Source organism: Aythya marila (assembly GCF_965140915.1).
Source record: "Aythya marila genome assembly, chromosome: 1".
In the NCBI taxonomy this organism is placed as follows: domain Eukaryota; kingdom Metazoa; phylum Chordata; class Aves; order Anseriformes; family Anatidae; genus Aythya; species Aythya marila.
Window position 1 is genome coordinate 96810966 of NC_139042.1, and position 20332 is coordinate 96831297.

At 35.2% G+C, this 20332-nt stretch overlaps 1 protein-coding gene across 3 annotated transcripts in view; it reads left to right on the forward strand.

The window, feature by feature from the left end:
* The window catches only part of LOC309877934 (multidrug resistance-associated protein 1-like), a gene marked incomplete at its 5' end in the record, with an annotated part of 35610 nt that extends 15480 nt beyond the window's left edge, over positions 1 to 20130 (forward strand). Inside the window, 17 exons of one of the 3 annotated variants that reach the window (XM_082759865.1) lie at positions 1144 to 1270; positions 1858 to 2034; positions 2347 to 2514; positions 3566 to 3752; positions 6016 to 6085; positions 7005 to 7065; positions 8395 to 8614; positions 9085 to 9239; positions 10348 to 10503; positions 11456 to 11655; positions 12480 to 12606; positions 14035 to 14136; positions 15419 to 15562; positions 16661 to 16819; positions 17839 to 18005; positions 18940 to 19134; positions 19635 to 20130. In XM_082759865.1, the coding sequence (XP_082615991.1) occupies positions 1144 to 1270; positions 1858 to 2034; positions 2347 to 2514; positions 3566 to 3752; positions 6016 to 6085; positions 7005 to 7065; positions 8395 to 8614; positions 9085 to 9239; positions 10348 to 10503; positions 11456 to 11655; positions 12480 to 12606; positions 14035 to 14136; positions 15419 to 15562; positions 16661 to 16819; positions 17839 to 18005; positions 18940 to 19134; positions 19635 to 19746 (2527 nt within the window). In that variant the 3' untranslated portion in view covers positions 19747 to 20130. The remainder of the gene's footprint in view (positions 1 to 1143; positions 1271 to 1857; positions 2035 to 2346; positions 2515 to 3565; positions 3753 to 6015; positions 6086 to 7004; positions 7066 to 8394; positions 8615 to 9084; positions 9240 to 10347; positions 10504 to 11455; positions 11656 to 12479; positions 12607 to 14034; positions 14137 to 15418; positions 15563 to 16660; positions 16820 to 17838; positions 18006 to 18939; positions 19135 to 19634) is intronic. The other 2 variants (XM_082759866.1, XM_082759867.1) reach the window with 2 other exon arrangements.
* Between the last annotated feature and the right edge of the window lie 202 nt (positions 20131 to 20332).

Below are 20332 nucleotides of genomic sequence, written 5' to 3' on the forward strand. Positions count from 1 at the left end.
CTGGAAAGTCAAATCTGACCTGGACTCCCTCATGCTCTAAGAGGAACCACATAGCATATGGTTCTGCAACATAGCACTCCTATTGTTTCACACTTCAGTTTGCACAAGGAAGGTTTAAGTTTCTTTGGAAAGAACAAAGTTTGCTTTTCTTACAGTGGTCTCTCTTGCCTGAAAACGCTCCTTTTTTGTTTGTCATTTCTTAATGAGGTATTTTTTAGGTATAAATTCAGATATTTTTAAGCTGCTACACAATGAATTCATTGCAGTGTTAGTAAGAAAACGGAATAATCATGCCCTGGAGTAGAATGAAGAACCTACTTGATAAGCTCTATTCAATTTTACTAGGGCAGCTGAAGTGGTTAGCACCCACCCAATCTAACCCTCTCACCATGCTGTCTACTCTGTTCATCTCAGGGATAGAGGGGATCACTTGCCATAGCCTGCAGTATAATTTCCAGGCATAAGCTGGTTTCAGCAGATGTCATTAAAGCCTGGTATAGTCTCTGTGTACAGTCTTTCTCAACCTTATCTATGCTTCAAACTTTAATCTGAAGGGGGGCTATGCTTATTTTACCATAGGGCCTTTGGTTTAGAACATGCTTAGATCCAGATAGCTGGAGTACAGGTAGAGGAAGTGGCTCTCTATGTATGCAAAAGTTTATGAGATCAGGTTGTACATGTTTTGACAGCAAAATTTGTGGAGGATGAAGAACAGCCTTTTTTACTCAGATATTTTTCACACGTTGTGTACAGTAGCTTCTACATGAGAAGTCTAGCTGTAGGTTGTCAGAACAAGGTAAAAAGCAAACTACAGGCCTGAGACAAGTAAATGTGTGCACTGGTTAGACATTCTCCCATTTGATTATATTGTGACCAGATGAAAACACAACCTCTCAATCTGCAGATCAGCAAATTTATTCTTAAAGTCATTATTGCATGTTGCTGAAGGGTATATATTTAAAAGGCATGCAAACTGAAATACTGATTTCTCATTGTCCTGAGGGTAAAATAGAATCATAGAATCATAGAATATCCTGAGTTGGAAGGGACCCTTAAGAGTATTTCTTTCTTACAATGACTGCAACCCATACATGATGCAGTGTTTACAAAGAGGATAACTAATTTCTTCCTCAATATTTTCAGCTTGAGTGTCAGCATTCCTGAAGGCTCTTTAGTTGCTGTTGTGGGACAGGTTGGATCTGGAAAGTCATCTTTTCTTTCTGCTATTCTCGGAGAAATGGAGAAACTTGAAGGAACAGTTCAGAGAAGAGTAAGATTGTCTGTCTGTCCCTCCATACTCCACTCCGACCTACTCACCAGAAAATAAGGAAAACTGCTTTTGGAAGTGCCATTTTATCTTTTCATCCATTTTTACAGGACATACAACTTATGTAAGAAAAGATCTAGGAGCATTTCTGGTGATCATTGCTATCCTGTAATCTTAATTTTTAGGGGTTTATATATTCCACAGAAAGTTAGGTAAAAATACAGTCAAACCGTATGTCAATACATGCAGCAAAATGGCTCTACATTAGGTATGTAAATATTACCTTTAAAAGATGTCACTGTTTGTCACTGAGATCTTTCACTGAACGACTTCACTCAATGCATGTCCCAGCTCTGTCAGTTTTATTTGAAGTATGTGCTGTTATAGTAATTATCAGCAAGCTGTTGTACAGGAATATTAAACCAATTGTTTTTTATTAGTCAAAATTTTACCGCTTTATTAATGTTCAAATTACGGAAGTAATGTCCTGTTATTTTGAGATAAAGCTAGAATAGCAAGATTATATTAAAATGCTATTTTTGGTGCTCAGAAAGACCAAGTAAAAAATGTTTCCAATTCTTTTAATTTAGGGTTCAGTGGCATACGTTGCTCAGCAAGCTTGGATTCAAAATGACAGTTTACAGGAAAATATTCTCTTCGGTGCAAATCTAAATAGGTCATACTACGAGCTTGTTTTAGAGTCTTGTGCTTTACTGCCAGATTTGGAACAGTTACCGAAGGGAGATCAAACAGAGATCGGAGAAAGGGTGAGAATTTGAAGTATAATTAATATTAATATTAGTATTGCCCGTATGCCTGTAAGTAATAGTTAATTTTCCACGGTGCATTGTAATTGCCCATTTTGAAATGAGAAGTTAATCAACAAGGGGCAAACTTTGCTCTAATTACTTAAAAATCCAACTTGTAACTTTTCTATTTTTATAAATATTAGAAAATTTACTTTGGTTACCTGAAAAATACAATGATGAAATTGACTATGATATGCTGGTCTTGTGTAGTATTTTGTATTAAAATGTGTTTTTTTTTTTTTTTTTGTTGCTTTTTTTTTTTTTCCTTAGGGCGTCAATATAAGTGGAGGGCAGAAACAGAGAGTGAGTCTTGCTAGAGCTGTGTACAGCAATGCTGACTTGTATCTTCTGGATGACCCCCTATCTGCTGTAGATGTACATGTTGGGAAACATCTTTTTGAGAAGCTAATTGGGCCTTCGGGCCTCTTAAAAAACAAGGTAAAGTAGGGAGGCTGCTTTTCAATTTGGGGGTGAACTGCTTTGTACAATGCAACAGACACAATGCCTCAGTCATTCTGCAAAAGTTCATCTTTTTCCTAATGTGTTGTTGAAAAATATTCTGAATAAAGAGGCTAAATAAAAAGCACAGCTGAATCTACCAGTTTAAAGCCTATCAGATGGCCATAGTGCAGGCAGAAAACAAGACTGAGAGCTGGCCTGACCTCGAAGTTTGAAAAAGTCATATAATACTTGGTCATTTCTCCTTTGCTGGCAGCTATTGAGGAGTGCTGTGATGTGCATATACAAGGCAGGGTAGAGCCCTTTGTGGTCACTCTTGATGCTTCACTGCCATAAATAAGTTATATCCAGTGTAAGTTGTAGAAAGAAGGGCTTCTTGTTGACTGAGGAAATTCCCAAAGGGAAAGTGGAATCAAAGGGAATAAGTCCTCCCATGTAAGATCTGTTAATGTGGGAAGGTAAGATGGACAGTAAAATATTCTCTCTTCAGTGCTATGAGTTAGTGCAGATTAATCCTGCTGATGCCTGCAAAACACATGTATTATTATGAACTTACTTATTAATAGTTTACTTACTATGAAGTAAATGTCTTTCACTTCCGTCTCTCCCTTCTTCCTTTTCCTAATTTACGTGCTCTGTAGGTGATAGGTATCTGGCAGAAGAAAGAACTCTAGTAATGGTAGACTTCTAGGCAGATATAATGGTAAGACTGTTAAACTACTGTACTGTCATATACAACTACCTCTTCTCTTTATGATCTAATCTAAACCACCCCTGAACAGAAGACAAACATTAAGAAACAGTTAAGTACAAGTAATATCAAATAGCTGTAAGCATAAACAGTTTGATGTTGCAGTTGGCAATTTAAGGAGAAATGTAGTAAAGCAGGCAATGAACAACCGTAATAGTAATAAAGTAGACAAATAAGCAAAATCCCAGAAAACTTCCAACTGATCATTCCAGCATAAAATGCCGACTTTTAATACATGCTTTGTTTTTATATGCTGAAATAGAAAATCCTGTGTTTCAGACTCGTGTATTGGTGACACACAACCTAATGCTCCTGCCTCATGCTGATCTTATAATAGTGATGGAAGAGGGCAAAATAAGTGAAATGGGGACCTACTGGGAACTCATATCAAAGAAGGCTAATTTTGTTGAGCTTATTCAAGTCTTTGGTGCAGAGAATAGAAGTGAAGCGACAACCCCAAAGGAAGGTGAGAAAACTTGTGTACTGTGTTTATTTAGTATTTTTCCTTTTCATTCAAGCTTCCCAAAATATTCCTCCTCTCCTTCCTTACAATTTCTGGAAAATGTAGAGCATTCCCATCTACATTTTGATTATAAACTAAAATAAAATTCAGGCTTCAGTGCACTGACATCGAATGTTTTACTCTTTCAGCTAAAGTATGTACGATCAAGCTGCCTTACGCAGCTGTTTTCTAATCTACGTACTCGTGGACAAGTAACTTAGAAAGTTACTTGATTCTGTTGAGGTTTTATTATTCAATAAATAACAAATGGACATTTCAAATTCCTCAAGTATATCCTTTATATTGTATGCTTCACATTTCCTTCACCTTAGACTGCTGTAATCATGGCAGAAGGCATAGGAGAATACTGTCCATTTGTAGGATAAAAAATAAACGAAGCTGTTTGTACTCTTAAAAGATACTTCCAGCAAACTAAACAAAAATGGCATAGTACCTTGAAAAAGCATACCTACAAACTATCTGCTTGGATTGGGACTCACTTCTTTACCTGAGCTGTTTCATGTGTGCTCTTCATTGAGCTGTGGAAAAGAAATAAGTACATATTCAATGCAGACTGTTTGACTTGATTTCGTCACGTACTTTAGAAGGAGATGAATTGTGAATATTTAATTTTGAGAGAATACATCTCCACATAATACAGAAGAAGACTCTTAACAGATAAGTGCCTGCAGATGGTTGTAGTGCTGCTTTCCATTTAACGTAGTGACTCTAATTTGAGTTTGTAGCACACAGCACAGTCAGGTGAACTTATTAATTCAGGCCCTACACTGAAGCAAGCACTCTCAAATATTTGCTGGGGGTTGATGTGGAGGAGGGGAAAAACAGAACCACAAACTTGCAAAAGGACAGTCTTGGGTTAGCTGTAGGGCTCATGGTGTGAGGGAACATGCATTATTCATGAAGGATTCAAGGGAAGGGGAGCCGAGGTAACAAGGAGGAGAAACAATACACAGTGTGTTGTGATACAAAATTATACAACAGAGGTACATGCAGCAGGATAGATGGATGTAGAAATCATAACTGTCTTAAAAGGTCTGTTGACTTAAATTACATTAAGTATGAAAAAAGAAAAAAAAAATCAATTTCTGAAAAAGTGTTGTTTCATGTAATTAACACACAAAGAACAGAGAGTTCAGTTTTCCAGCTAAGATGCCAGACTATTTTGAGATAAACACTAGTATTAATATTGTAGGGAGTTATAAAATTGTATTTTCAGTAAGAACAGAATTCCAAAGGGATTCTGCAAAGTTTGTCTGCTAGTATAGTTACTTCTGCTTCAGTGAAGATACCATAGCAGAAAATACAGAATAGTGCTTCCTTTATGAAGGTTTAGACAGTATTTCTTAAGTACTGCTGTTTCTGAGTTCCTCCTTTCATACAGTCAAGCAAACTATAGTGTGTGGTGGTTTTACCCTGCTATGCAGCTGAACTCCACCACAACTGCTCTCTCACTTCGCCTCCTCAAATGAAAAGAGCAGGAGGCTGCAGCCTCCTGCAGGCCACATCCACCTGCTCCACTGGGGGCTCCTCCACGGGCTGCAGCGTGGAGAGCTGCTCCATGTGGGACCCATGGGCTGCAGGGGGACAGCCTGCTCCACCAGGGGCCTCTCCACAGGCCACAGGGGAACTTCTGTTCCATGCCTGGAGCGTCTCCTGCCCTCCTTCTGCAGTGACCCCGGGTGCTGCAGGGCTGGTTCTCCTCTCTCACCCAGCTGCCGTTGGGCAGCAGTTTATTTTCCCCTTCCTTAAATCTGCTGTCCCAGAGGCCTACCCAGCATTACTCCCCAGCTCAGCTCTCGCCACTGATGGGTCCCTTTAGGAGCTGGCTGGAACTGCCCCTGGTCTGACATGGGGCAGCTGCTGGGCTCTGCTCACAGAGGCCACCTCTTCAGCTCCACTGTTACCGAAACCTTGCCATGTACACTCAATACATAATATTACAAAATATATATATATATTAAATATGCTTTCCAACTTCTTCCACATTGGGAAGAAGATTTACTTTATGTTGCTGTTCTAGTATTTGGTCATAAATGTCTCTGTCTAGTGTAGTAGCTGTATCAAGATTAAAGTGACTTACACAATTCATAATTTAAAATACGCCTGTTCATCACTTTGTCCACTTTTTATTTCTAAGTTCTTTCACTGTACCCATCCACTCATGGTATAATGACTGAAAATATTTTTCTATTTTTTGCTGTTACAGTGATTTCTTCAAAAGAAGAGTGCCAACTAGAGAGAAGTCTGAAACAAAGAGAATTGAGGAAACTCAAACAGTAAGTACAAAAAAGCAGTAGCCATTGCCTATTTGATACAATGCCAGAGCAACCCTAAGTGCTTATGCTGAAGGCTGTGGTGATATTCCACTGTGTAAACATGGGTTAAGACTGAATGCCCTTAGCAGTTGACTACATAGTATGTATCTGGAGCTCATCTTCTGGTTTAGTTGTATGCAAAAGAAGTATAGTTAATGTACTAGATTATTTTATTATTACACGTACTGATGTACATGAGTTCAAGGGATCTGGTTCGTGGGCTGCTTCTCTCTGTAAATCAAAGCGTATTAACTGGGAGCGAAGGGGAGTTTCAGAAGTTTCTGTTGTGGTTGCACCCACGATTCCCTCACAGCAGCTTGACTTCCTGATGTATTAACAAGCTGCTTATGTTCTTTGTTTTTCCCCTGTAGCATTAATTTTTGTTTTTCCACCTTTAAGAAAACTTCTGATCCCACAAGCAGGGGGATGAACTCCTTGATTAATTTGTAATGCACTATAGTGGCACATCTCCACCTAAAAATTCAGACAATGCAGGTCACCTAAGCCTAACCACCTTGGTCCAGAAGTAGTAGAAATGGATAAGGCAAATAGCAAGACCTTTTCCTTGGCCTACACAAGGACTGAGACCCAAGTTGCATGCTTCAGAAAAGGACAATCTTAAATTTCTAGCTGCAGAGTCAGTCAGGGCAAGCTGAGTTTTACCTACATGTAACGATACAAGAAATGAAAAGGCCACACCTGGTACTGTCTTCTGACCATAAAATTATTCTAACAGAAAAATAGAACATCAGAGGGCAGTTCCATATCTCCATAAGAAAAAAAAAATACAAGATTTCATAGTATATATTTCTGCTTAGACATAAATGGATGTACTCTTTGTATGATTCACAAGACTTGACATTGTTCTTCTTGTTTGCAGTTCTTCTTTTGATCAGTGGAAAATTCTCACAAACAATAAAGAAAAGGTTGCTACTGGTGGTGTAAGTATCAGTAATAGAAAAAACTTTAGTTTTTTTTTGTTTGAGAGGTTTTTTTTTTTTTATGCATAAAAATATGTATTGTTTTTCAGTTCCACTTTTCTGTTTCTTGTTAAGCTTGCCTGACCTCTTTTTTTAAAATAAGATACAAATTTGCTAATTTAAAAATGTATCTTACATTTTTTACCAGATTTTAAGTGTTTAGCTTGATATTTCCTATTTTTATTATCTGCTATAGGCTGCATTTTAATTTTACGTCTTGGTTCAGTCTGATTTATGTATTTCAGAAAGAAGAATATTGAAAAAGCTTATATCCCCATTAGGAAAATAATCTGTCTCAACTTTAGGAAGTTTAAATATCTGTGTGCTGGAGCAGCAACTAGAAATTTTGCATGGTAATACTGCTGCAGTATTGTTTTATTTTAGAACTGCACTTTCTGCATTCCCCATTAAAAAAATTTTCCAGTTGCTAGGGAGAGGCAAAAGAACAAGTGAAATAGAATGTGGGGAAGATCAAAAGTTCCAGGGAACCAAGAGGTAAGTTAAAATAAGAATGAGAATGTGGAGGAAGACTGAGTTTCCAGGAAGAGTTAGAGATAAGCACCTGGGGAAACAAACAAACAGAACAAGAACAAAAAGGAGTTTGCAGAAGGAAGACAGAAGAGTTTGTGCTAAACAGAGCTCATTTCCCTCTGGACCTTGTAAGAAAATCGAAGAATTTACTATTTTTCTGCTGTTATCAGTTCAACCTTTAAAGTGGCCTAACTGAATTTCTCCCCATTAATCCTCATCTATACTAAGGATGGGAACTTTATCCTGCTGTCACTAATTCACAGAGTAATTTAAGAGTAATTCCTTTGGCTACGATAGCCCATGGTGTCAATTCTAAAGTTTCTAGCTCCAACAATGGAGTAATATTTGCTTTAAACAAGCTGCACAGGTATTGCATACTCAGTTTTTTGTTTGTTTGTTTATTTCCTGTTTTCGTTGTTGTTAGTGGTGGTTGTGATTTTTAATTTGTTTATTTGTTTGATAGTATCTGCATATCAAAGATTTTCTTGTGACACTGGTAAGTGTCACAACAAGGTTGCCTAGGATATGTATGATTAAAAATCAGAATGCAAAATCAGACAAAACCTTTTTACAGTATGCTTTTACATACCTTAGTTATCAGATTTAATTAAGAACTTTTGTAGACTTAATCTGAATTTAATGTATTCAGTTCCCATTGTATAATGTGTATTTGCCTTCAACAATGGTTTTGATTTTAAGAGTAACTCCTTGTATTCTTCTTACCATTAATTCCTTTTTTTTTTTATTATTATTATTTAGATGAAGCTGTCAGTTGTTTTAAAATATCTCCAAGCCTTCAGCTGGCGATGGATGTGGCTGACCATAGCTGCTTATGTAGGACAAAATGCACTAGCCATCGGACAAAATCTGTGGCTTAGCACCTGGACTGCAGAGACAGCAAAAGCTAGTGATTTCACAGAATGGAAACAGTCACAAAACTACAAACTTGGTATTTATGGGCTTTTGGGATTCTTACAAGGTAAGCACGAACATTTATGACTATTTTCCCACCATTTCCTGACAATGATCTACTTACATGTTTATTACTAAAGAAATAATGCTGGTTGTTTCATAAACAGAATTATGTGCAACAGTCTAATTGTTTAACCTGGGAGAGGAATAGTAGAAGAGAGATACAGCAATGTAGAAGAAAATGCTATTTAATTTTATGATACTTGTGTGAGCTCAGTAGCATCCAGGTGTAACCTAGTGAAGTTATGCTAGCATCTCAGTGAGAGAGGCATGCTTGTTTGAGACATAATTGCAGGAAGGACATACATTTTACCACTTTGTAAGAAGTATCAACAAAATGCAAATACATCAAATTGTAAAAAATTAAGATATGAAGTGTGGATTGGTCACCATGGTAGAAAACAGAGATGGAAATAATCTCCATTTCCTCTTCCTCACATACCATTCATACTGTCTTTTAATTTATCCATTTCCAAGGTCTTCTTGTTTGCTGTGGTGCTTATGTGCTCACCAGGGGCTCCCTTTGTGCTTCTCAGGAGTTACATCACCAGCTGTTAGACAGCGTATTGCACCTTCCTCTTCAGCATTTTGAAACTAATCCTGTAGGTCAGATCATCAATAGATTCACAAAGGTAAAGGGAAAACTGATGTATTTTCTGTTTTAAGAAGATGAAGCTTGAGTGACTACACATATAATCCCAGTTAGTGTTGTTGAAAAATGAAAGATATCAAAATAAATGAATACATTGCCTAGCAGTTGAAAGCTGCTTCAGTGCATAAGAATGGTGGAACTGTCTCTGGCTATATTCTTAAAAAAAAATAGCAAAACTTATTATTAGCAAAAGTTGCATGGACCTTATCCACAATCATTAGGAGGCCATTCATCAAACACTATTCTTGCAGAGTAACAAGTTTTTCAGACCTAAACATGATCTGTTGTTTTTTTTACTTATTATTATTTATAATATAAGCTGTTTGATATTTTATTGCAAATCAGAATCAAATGATATTGCCAAAAACAATTAATAAATCAAATTCACATTCTCTGGGGTATATAGACTTACAGTAAATGTGTTTTCCATTTTTGTAGAGCTTTGACTTGAGCTGAAACCTCTAATACACAAACAGATGTTATTTACTATGACTTTAATACTTCTGAGTCTTGTCATAACTAGATTGTTGCAACACGTTGCAGATTACTTCAAGTACAGTAGCTGTAAAAGGCTGTATTTTTTAGATGAGACTAAGGCTGGTTGTGTAATACACTAAAATATCAATTGATGTAGATGTCAGTCAAGCCCCTAGTCTTTTGTAGCATTTTGTTATAAACTGGATTTGAAAAAGCTTTAATGTATACAGTAAGAGATTAATGATATTTCAGTACACATCAGAACTATTAACAGGAGTACATAGAAGAGTTAGGATTTGAACTCATGGCCTGATTTCCAGTCTGAAATGCTTTACATAAGCTAAATAGAAGCAAGTAGCAAAATAGCAAGAGCGGTCACTTCTTGACTTCATGCACCCTGTGTCTGTTCTCTGACACGAGTACTCTATCTACTTCACTTTTAGGCAAAAAATAATGATGTATGAATAAATTTCATTAGGATGTAATCGGGTGGGGGGAAATCCTACCAACTTTTATTGAGGATGTTTTAGTTTGATTCTGGTTTTAAAGGATGGTTTCTTGAAGTCTGCAGTGTACTCATAAAATCTTGATTCTTCTATGCATTGTTCCAGGATTTATTTATAGTAGACGTACGTTTCCATTACTACTTACGAACTTGGCTGAACTGTACACTGGATGTTATTGGAACCATTCTAGTTATCACATTCGCCTCACCACTATTCCTAGTGGCAGTTATTCCCCTGGGATACTTATATTTTACTATCCAAGTAAGTTCATTAAGTTTCATAAGGATTTCTAAATGTCTGTGCATAAAATGTTAAAAGCAATCAGGATACTGACTTAGATTATTACTTTAAGTGGAAAAAAAAAATCTATAGAATAAATCTGAACTTGCTTTCAGAAAAAAAAAAATCTTTGTGCTTCTTAGAAGGAAATGAGTACACTTCTTGAATATATCCTGTAATACTTGTGAGCTTTTAAAAATTTATATTTTTCTTATGTTTTGCCTTTCTTAGCAAGATACAGTATTGATGTAGCTCCCAGTAAGAAATTGATGAAATTACCTGAAAAAATGAGCATATGTTAAAGAGAAAGCTGAAAGCTGAAGAATAACCCTGGACAGTATACGTAAAAATAGAATGATACCTAAACTACATGTGAGATTTTTTGGCAGAAGTGTCACTTATGCTACTAAGAAGCCAAAAGATAAAGCTTCAGAAAGACTAATGTTTATATTCCTGCTTCTTGATGTTTAAAGTACAGTATGTAATTAAGACCTTAAAGATTTTTAAAATAACAATATAGATGAATGAAAAGAGTGCCTGGATTCAGTCTCTGCTAAGAAATTTAAATACAGACATTATTACGTTAAAGAAATAATATAAAATAGAAATTTTAGTTGGTTGCTACATACCTCTTGTAGTATAGCACATTTCCTATAGAATTTGGAAATAATGTTCTTTTACGTCTGTCTGCCCAGTAATATAGATTGCAGTTATGTTGTCATTACAGTGTTGGTGTGTCTGAAGACACAGCTTGTTTTCCTATGTAGAGATTTTCAACTTCTTCATATTCAGAATTTACAGGAACTATTTAACAGATTTAAAAGAACTGGAACTAAATATGGCAAATAATTCAAATACTGTAAGATAATGCAAAATTATGTAAAAGAAACGGTAGCAACTTAAGATCTTTTTTTTTCCTGTACTATTTTGTTAGCGATATTACATAGCAAGTTCACGACAAATTCGACGTCTAGCAGGAGCGTCACATTCTCCAGTCATCTCCCACTTCAGTGCGACTGTCCTAGGAAGATCAACAATTAGAGCATTTGGCCACCAGGAGAGATTCATTAGAAAAAACTATGATGTTGTGTATGAGAATTTAGTTTACTTCTACAACAATGTCATCTCAAACAGGTACTTTACAGCAGTTATGCATCTCTGACTGAGACCTTTGCATGCAGAATTCCACAGCTATGTGGTACCTTTAGTCAGAGTAAACTCACTTGAAAAAAAACAAAGGATAAGAGCAATTTATCCAGCACTCTTTGTAACGAATGCAGAGATTTTGTTCAAGCGCTGGGATGATTTCTTCTTTATGTCCCAGAAACTAGCAGGTTTATAAAAAAAAAAAAAAAAAAAATGTATGTTTTGTCTAGGATGAGAATGTTTCCAAAACCACCACCACAACAAAAAGTTTACTGATAGGTCATGGGCATGGACTGTACTAACTACATTGCAACTGTAACAGTTGCTGTGTACAACAAGCCTACAAGCTTCTTACAAGAATATGAACAAATCTAATTTATATTTCAGTAGTTCACGTGGTAGAAAGCTGGTCTATACCTAGAGCGCAAGGTGATTCTGAGAGTGGAATCCTTGTTTTTAAGGAAATAAGTGCAGTTCACCTCCCTCTTTTGTGATTCAGTTCCAGGTAGAGATCAGCAAGGAGATTCACTTTTCTAATTTTCACTCATATACCTGAATCTATTCCAGATAAGAAGAGTAGGAAAGTCATGTAAGTAGTGAAGAGAACACTAGCCATTAGTGGAGAGACTGCATCTTTTCTTAGCTATGTTACTCAATGTAGACATCATATTCCCTTCCCAGTCCATCTGTAAAATGGGAATGGTGGTACTTACCTGTTCTCCAAAGCAGGTTGAGAGACTGAGTATGTTCACTACACTGCTAAAAGAAATCTATAGGTAATTCACTTTTTTCCTTTGCCTTGATTACTGCAGGTGGCTGTCTGTCAGGCTTGAATTTCTAGGCAATTTAATGGTGTTCTTTGCTGCACTGTTTGTAGTACTGGCTGGAAATACAGTGAGTTCTTCTACAGTGGGTTTATCAATATCATATGCTCTAAATGTAAGTGTTTTGTTTTGTTTTGTTTTTTTCCTGCTGTCACATTGCATATGAAAAGGAAATAACACTTACAATGAAGTTGAGTAGATGAATGTATACAGTGGCAACAGGAAAACTAAATCCATGAGCAGAACAGAGCTTTCCTTTACTTCCTATTAATTCTGGGAAGCTTCACATTAATTATTTTTCCATTTCTGAATTTAGATTAAATCATATTTATTAAAGAATATTTTAAAATCAAATCAACTATATATGGCTTACTTTTAAGTGTTGTTAAACCACCAAGAATAAGAAGTCTAGTGATTTTCAAATATATTTCATATTTAATTTCTTGTTTTTGCTCACTTACTGAATATTGTGTGGGAATGCTTACTTCACAGCTTGTTAAAATCATTTACTTTTTGCACTGTGCTTGTGAAAATAACATGTGAGAGCTACATTAGGAATTTGTCCTGTAGTAAGGTAAACTGATAAGTTGCTAGTTAAAATAAACCTTAAGAATTATATATATTCAAACTAAGCATCTTTAATCTTATGATGCTTGGGACCCTACTGGAGTCCAGATTCTCACTGTTTTAAGTGCTTCAGACACACAGCTGAAAGATATTAAATGAGAGAGAGAAAGGGAGAGAGAATAAATTACCCATCATCCACATCATGCCCAATTCACAAGAGTTCCGTTGTCTGTTGTTCTGTCTCTATCATCACTGAGTATATGATGACATAAAGAAGATTATTCAGTGACAGGTACTGCAGTGTTTCACTTTCATCTGATGCCAAATTGACATCATTCTCTATTTAGTTATGTAAGGCATCTCAAAACAGTTAAATCTAAAATAAATAAATAAATAAATACATCGTTTGGCTTACTTTTTTTTCCTATAGAATTGGGAGTATCTGGTGACAGAATTGTTACCTACTCTATTATATAGAATTGGTACCAATTTGGTCTGCAGAAGCATTCCCCATGTTTGAAGACAACAAATTTGGCGTGCACAATAGACCAGATATGTATCTCTACTATAGATTCTTCGCTCCATGTTGCTGGCTTACTTATCTAGGAAATTGTGCGATAATGTACCCACAATATGAGCCATATGTATTTTTCTTTCAACATATTATGCAGTTACTGTGCGCTTTCTGTTGATCTTGAAATAGTTTCAGATCTCTGGAGCTGTTATGTTAGTGAAAATTACCGTAGCCATTGGGCAGTCTGACAGCAGACAGGAAGTACTCATAGGAACGTTCAGATCAGTGATTTTTGAAGTGATAATTCCTTTGGCATGCCACTATTTTCTGTATACTTCCTGGCTTCTGTGGTTGGGCATCCAGCCTAGGAAATTATTCAATTGGGATTAAATTTTGAAATCACTACATTGTATTATAGTATAGTTATTTTTTTACATTCTACAATGCAATTTTGTTCCCCAGATAATTCAGAGTCTCAATTTTTGGGTGCGTAAAGCATGTGAAATCGAGACCAATGCAGTTTCAATTGAAAGAGTTTGTGAATATGCAAACATGGACAAAGAGGTGAGCACTCTCATTGGAATGGTAAATAAATATTTAATTTGTGTGCATACAAAATACCTTACATTGAATTTAATATTGGTGAATGGTAATATCAGATTATAATTTGTCATTACATACTTTGTAGTTTTTTTTACATTAATACACATATTTTTATTACACTAATAATATAAAAACACATAATTAAAATATATATATAATATATAATTATATATATATTTATATATATTATATATATATTATATATATAATATATATATATTTATATATATAATATATATAATATATATTATATATAATATATATAATATTAATATATATATAATATATAATATATATGTTATATATATTATATATATTAATATATATGTTATATATATATGTTACAATATATATATAACATATATATCAATATATATGTTATATATATGTTATATATATATTATATATATTAATATAATATATAATATATAATATATAATATATATATATATTATATATAATATATATAAATATATGTAATAAAAATGTGTATTAATAAATACACATTATACATTATAGTCATAGCAGCTTTATTATTTTTATTTTGACCAATAAATTTCTTGGCATCCTTCTTAGTAGTAGATTTTATAGTAAGACTAATGGAACTGCATCTCAAGTCAATGTTTTATGCTATGTACAACCACAAGGAGCATTTTAAGAGGGACAGACAAGGAAGAGACATTCCAGATCTCTCACTGTTATTCACCTCATGACTGGAGAGGCTTTTGTTTTTCAAAGCAATTGGCCTTGATTATTGTACTTTTCTGAAAGTGGCACCCATATTGGAGAAATAAGAGCCTTGGTCTGTCTTAGAAATAAGTCTGTCTTCTAGGTCTTCATTTTCTTTTACCCTTCCCTGTTTCTGCATCTTCACCTTTGTTCACGCCTCTGTTCTCTCTTACTCCTTAAAAGAAAATGTTTTTCATTAAATATATGTTTGAAATATCTGGGAAATTAGGCATCAGATTGAATTCCTGTCAAATGATGGAACAGATCATAGACTATTAGCAACTATGCAGTTAAACTTTAAAATGAGTGCGTATGATAAAAAAAAAAAAAAAAAAAGTTGGAATGTTGTTGCTGCCCAGCATCTGTTAAAGAAATTTTTCCTTCCCTTATATCACATTGGAACTATCATAAAGCTATTGGGATTTCTAGAGATGTATATAATTTTTCTACTGTTTTCATTGACTTGTGACACATTTACTGTCATAAACTGAAATTACAGTGGTTTTAATTCCAGGAACCATGGATAACATCAAAAAGGCCACCAGTAGGGTGGCCTGATAGAGGAATAATACAGTTTGTTAACTACAAAGCTCAGTACAGGAAGGATCTTGATTTAGCCCTGGATGACATCTCTTTTCAGACACAGAGTAAAGAGAAGGTATTGTATACAACAAGAAAAAAATCCAAAGTACAAATGTCTGTTTCTGAACTTCCTACTTCAAAAATATTTCATATGAAGAGACTCCAATACTACATATAGCAAGATTATGTTGAACAGGGGAAATGTTAAGTAGACAAGACACTAAAGAAATAACGCATGAAAAAGGGAAAAGTACTCTTCTCCTACTCCTTATCTCTGTAGGAAACTGAAATGATGTTTTATTCCCTGTCCCTCCCTCCATATTTTGGGAAAAAATGGTTTAAATCTGAGATAAATGTTTGTTTAACTTTTATTTGCTTGGAAAAAAAAATGCATAGTGGAAAAATACTACAGTTAAAAACACTTCTAGAGCTTATGCTATTTTATTATATGCCGATATGTTGCTTGTTTTTAAGATGAGTCTGGAACAGTTCTAGATCTTTTTCCAAGCCTTAGTGGCTGCAGAGGTGGTGAAGACAGTGAAATCATCATGGGCAACTGATGCTATTCATGAGAGTGGCAGCCCAACAGTGCTACATAGTATTAGAGTAAGGCAGTTTAGTTGAGTTAGATAAAGGAAGATCGACTCATTTGGTTCCATGCTGTTTCAGTGCTTGTATGAAAAGATGCTTTCTTGAGTAGGTGATCCTGATGTGAACCTTCTGAGGAGAGCATTACTCTAAGAAAAATGAATAATCACATTCACAATTAGATTTTCCAATTGAATTTGGCAGTTTTAAGGAAGATCCAAATTTGAAATTAAAACTCTTGCCTACTGTGCTGAATATTTATGTAGAAAAATATGCTGCCAGATTGGTGCTAATCAGCTCTGGTTTGGGAATGAGGTAGTTTTGAGTCATTGGTCTGAGCTGAGGAATGCTAAACAGAAGGTGAGGGATAAGGAAACACTTCCCACTGAACCAGGCATAGGCTGGATTGTGAGTCAGGTGTTCTGGAAGTGAGTTTCAAACAGCTTTATCCACTTAGAATATTGCTTGTTGGTAAAAGAAACTGAAGTTTTGTACTGGAAGTTAAAACTGAATTTGCTAGTCACTTTTCGTATACAATGCACAGCATAGAAAGTTATAATCTTTATCAGAAATCTTTCCATTTCAGATTGGAATTGTTGGAAGAACAGGAGCTGGTAAATCAACTCTCACAAATTCCTTATTTAGAATTCTAGAGGGATCTGGAGGCAAAATAATTATAGATGGAATTGATATCTCAACTATTGGACTCCATGACCTACGCAGAAATCTTAACATTATTCCACAGGTGAGACATGTTTTAGAGATGACTGTGGCTTTTATTATTATTATTATTATTAATTACTATTTTTTTTTTACTAACAAGATATTTCAGGTTGTATTTTGTTTGCTTGTTTGAAGAATATGCACAAGACCTCATACCATTGTAACAGTTCTTTTTGGCCACTTAGCTCTCAAAGGTATCACTGTTCTGCTTGCATGTAACTTGCTAGTGAATGTTGTTGGCCTTTTGCAATCTACCTATTGGGTTACAATGCATCGACTGCACTTAACTCTACATGTCTGCTGCCTCTAAAAACACCAGTTCTGTTTATAAATCTGTGCAGCTATTCGCATGTACTTATATATATATGTATATATATAGTACTTATCTTTGCCTTTTAAGAAAAAGGCTTTTGTGTGCACCCAGAAAAGTTTCAGACTTGATTAAGACTGTAGAGACAAGCATTCAGTAATTATGGAGTACTGGAGGTAACTCATACCCTCAGTTGTGCTTTCCTGGCATCTTCTAGTCTACATTTATGTTTCCAGACATCCCCTGACATATTCAGTGCACAGAAACTAGTGAATGTACATTCATGCAATAATTGCTTTTGTTCTCATTGCTAAATACTTGACCTTTTCTACAGGGAAACTAAGAAAATTTCACTTAAAACCATGGCTTTCACATTTTTCTTAATTGCGTTCATGAATGTAGTATCCAGTGCTTAACAAACCCGACAATGCTAATATTTTCATACGTTGTTTCAGTTGCCAGATGCTGAGCAGGTCCTTAGTTAGCCATTGAATGAGTAACACAGAGTATGCATATGAAATCTGTTGCTCTTTATATTAATATAGAGCTTAGCATGCTGAGACCCAACATGATTTTGTATTTCCATCCATCAACTTTAAAACATTACAATTTCCCTCACAAAGCTTCTTTTCCAAAGTTATTTGTGCCAGTTTCCAATGTTAATGTCAGGATGCAGCATGCTCTTTTAGTTTTTTGTTGGAACAGTGCACTCAAATTTTGCTATTATTTAGGACCCCGTCTTGTTTTCTGGGACACTGCAGTCAAACTTGGATCCACTTGGAAAACACTCTGATATTGAACTGTGGGAGGCACTGGAACTGTGTCACTTAAAGGGTTTTGTTGAGTCGCTCCCAAAGAAGCTCCTTCATGAGATTTCAGAAGGTGGTGAAAACCTCAGGTATATAAATAAGCAAGTGCTGTTGTAGTTATTTACTGATCTTGTAAAACTCTGTTTTCCTTATGGACAATTTACTACAGAAATTATCAGTTCAAAAATTACAATTTAGTAATTTAAGTGTAGAATTGTTCAAGTAGTAAGGGTTTTCTTGAGGCGACCAGCTGGTCGCCTCTGTATGAAGTCTTAGGGCCTGTGCTGAAGGGAAGCAGAGGAGGTAGACTTCAGCTCAATTATATGAATGGGTGCAAAGGGACAGGGGCTTCGTACACCACCAAGTCAGATTTAGATAGAAAAGGATCCATTCACCTAAAAAAAAAAAAAAAAAAAGGCAAAACTGCAGAGAGCTTGACCATTTGCTTTATTTGCTTAGGCAAAGAAACTATTTTTTTCGTTGTAGATCCCACCACAGGTATCTACAAGAAGTGATACTAGAAATAGAAGGACTCTGAGACAAATAGTGAAACTTCCAGCAGCAAAGGGGCAGGCCATAATTTAAATGGAATGTATTGACAATTAACTTGATTTTTTAGGATGGGTCTTTTTTTTATATATATCTAGAAGGTATATCTAGAAGTATCTAGAAGGCATGCACCAGCAGTAACATACAGCAATATCCAAACTTCTACTTTGAACATTAAGTGGTTCAGCATTCAATCCAGCCTATTCAAAGTACCCATTATGATACGAGTATCAAAGTTTAGGGCAAGACTAGCTTTAAAAGTTGCACCTGAGCTACTACTTGCCAAAACTTCCAAAAGAAGGAGAAAATGTTTCTCCAGTGTTGTTGAGGACGATAGAACAGATAGGCTCCATGCTAGTTCCAGCTTTATGTCAACGGTATCTGCTCCAATGTCTGGGGCTAAGTAGTGAGGAAACATCCATCTCCCCTTCCTCAAAGTGCCTGACCTGACCTTCTCAACTGTATTTTTAACAGTATTGGCCAGAGACAGCTGGTCTGTCTGGCTCGTGTTTTGCTACGAAAGGCAAAGATCCTGGTCCTCGATGAAGCAACAGCTTCTGTTGACATGGAAACAGATAATTTGGTGCAGTCCACTATCAAAAGAGAATTTTATAACTGCACAATATTAACTATAGCACACAGGTTACACACAGTCATGGATTCAGAGAGGTAAGTTTTGATATGCCATTTTAAAAAGAGATGTCTTTTTTTAATTACATGTCTTCAGACCTACAAAATTTTACTCTAGCACTTTTTACCTTGGATTGTACTGATACTAAGGTATCACAAAAGACTTGCTGTCAATATTAATTAAATATTGATTGTGTTCTGCTTCCCTACTGTAATTACAGAATGATTTTTTTTCCTAATTAAATGCATGTATAAGCTACTGTTGTGACCACTTCTCTAGAAAAAAAAAAGGAGTACACTGTAGAATTTTTACCAACTTTTTTTTTTCTTTTTCTTTAAACCAAACAGGCAAACATTCTCTTTTCAAAAGGATTTCTTAATATAGGCATTCCTAGCTTGAGAAACCAATGAGTTACCTAGTGCAATGATACTTCTTGCAAATGAGAGTTTCAGTTAATATGTATTTGTTGTAGGGCTGGAAAATATAGTTGAATAGCACTTTTTTTTTCTCCTGTAATCTTCATGCTTTCATATTGTAGAGTGCTTGTTCTGGATGCAGGAAGGATTCTAGAATATGATACACCAAATAATTTGTTACAACGGAAAGGTGCCTTTTCTGAAATGGTTGCAGAGGCTGGAATAACAAGATAAAGAAAACTAATGAAGATAGGAATTCCTTATACTGGTAAACACTCAAAAGATATGTGGCATTCCTAATGTTATGAAATAATTAACTTCCTTGTAAGCTCTTAACAACATTTTTTACAACAACTACAATCTGTATATATTGATCAGGTTTCTGAAATTAATTTTGTTTTTATACAAATCACATTTTTCATCATCTTGGCACTGGACCAACATAATGCAGCAATAATTTTCATGGTGTATTTTATATATTGTACTAGTAAAGGTGGATTTAAAATAAATCTTGCTGTTCACAGTGTTTTAATAAAGAATTAGTGCTTAATTAAATTGCTTGAATGTTATCCCCATTTAGTTAATACATCTTTATATGATTGTGAACGTATAAAAACTCAGGTTTGCTTATTGTATGAACAGAGAGGCAAATCTCCCTTGTTGCTGGTTTTTAGGACATACATATTTATTTGCTTCGGTAATAGCAAATAATTTTGCTATAATTTTGGTAATAATTTTATTTGCTTATACTTTGGTAATTCTTGCGGCAACAAACTTGCCATTTTAAGTTGATTTTTATGTTGACTGTGATTTTGAATAA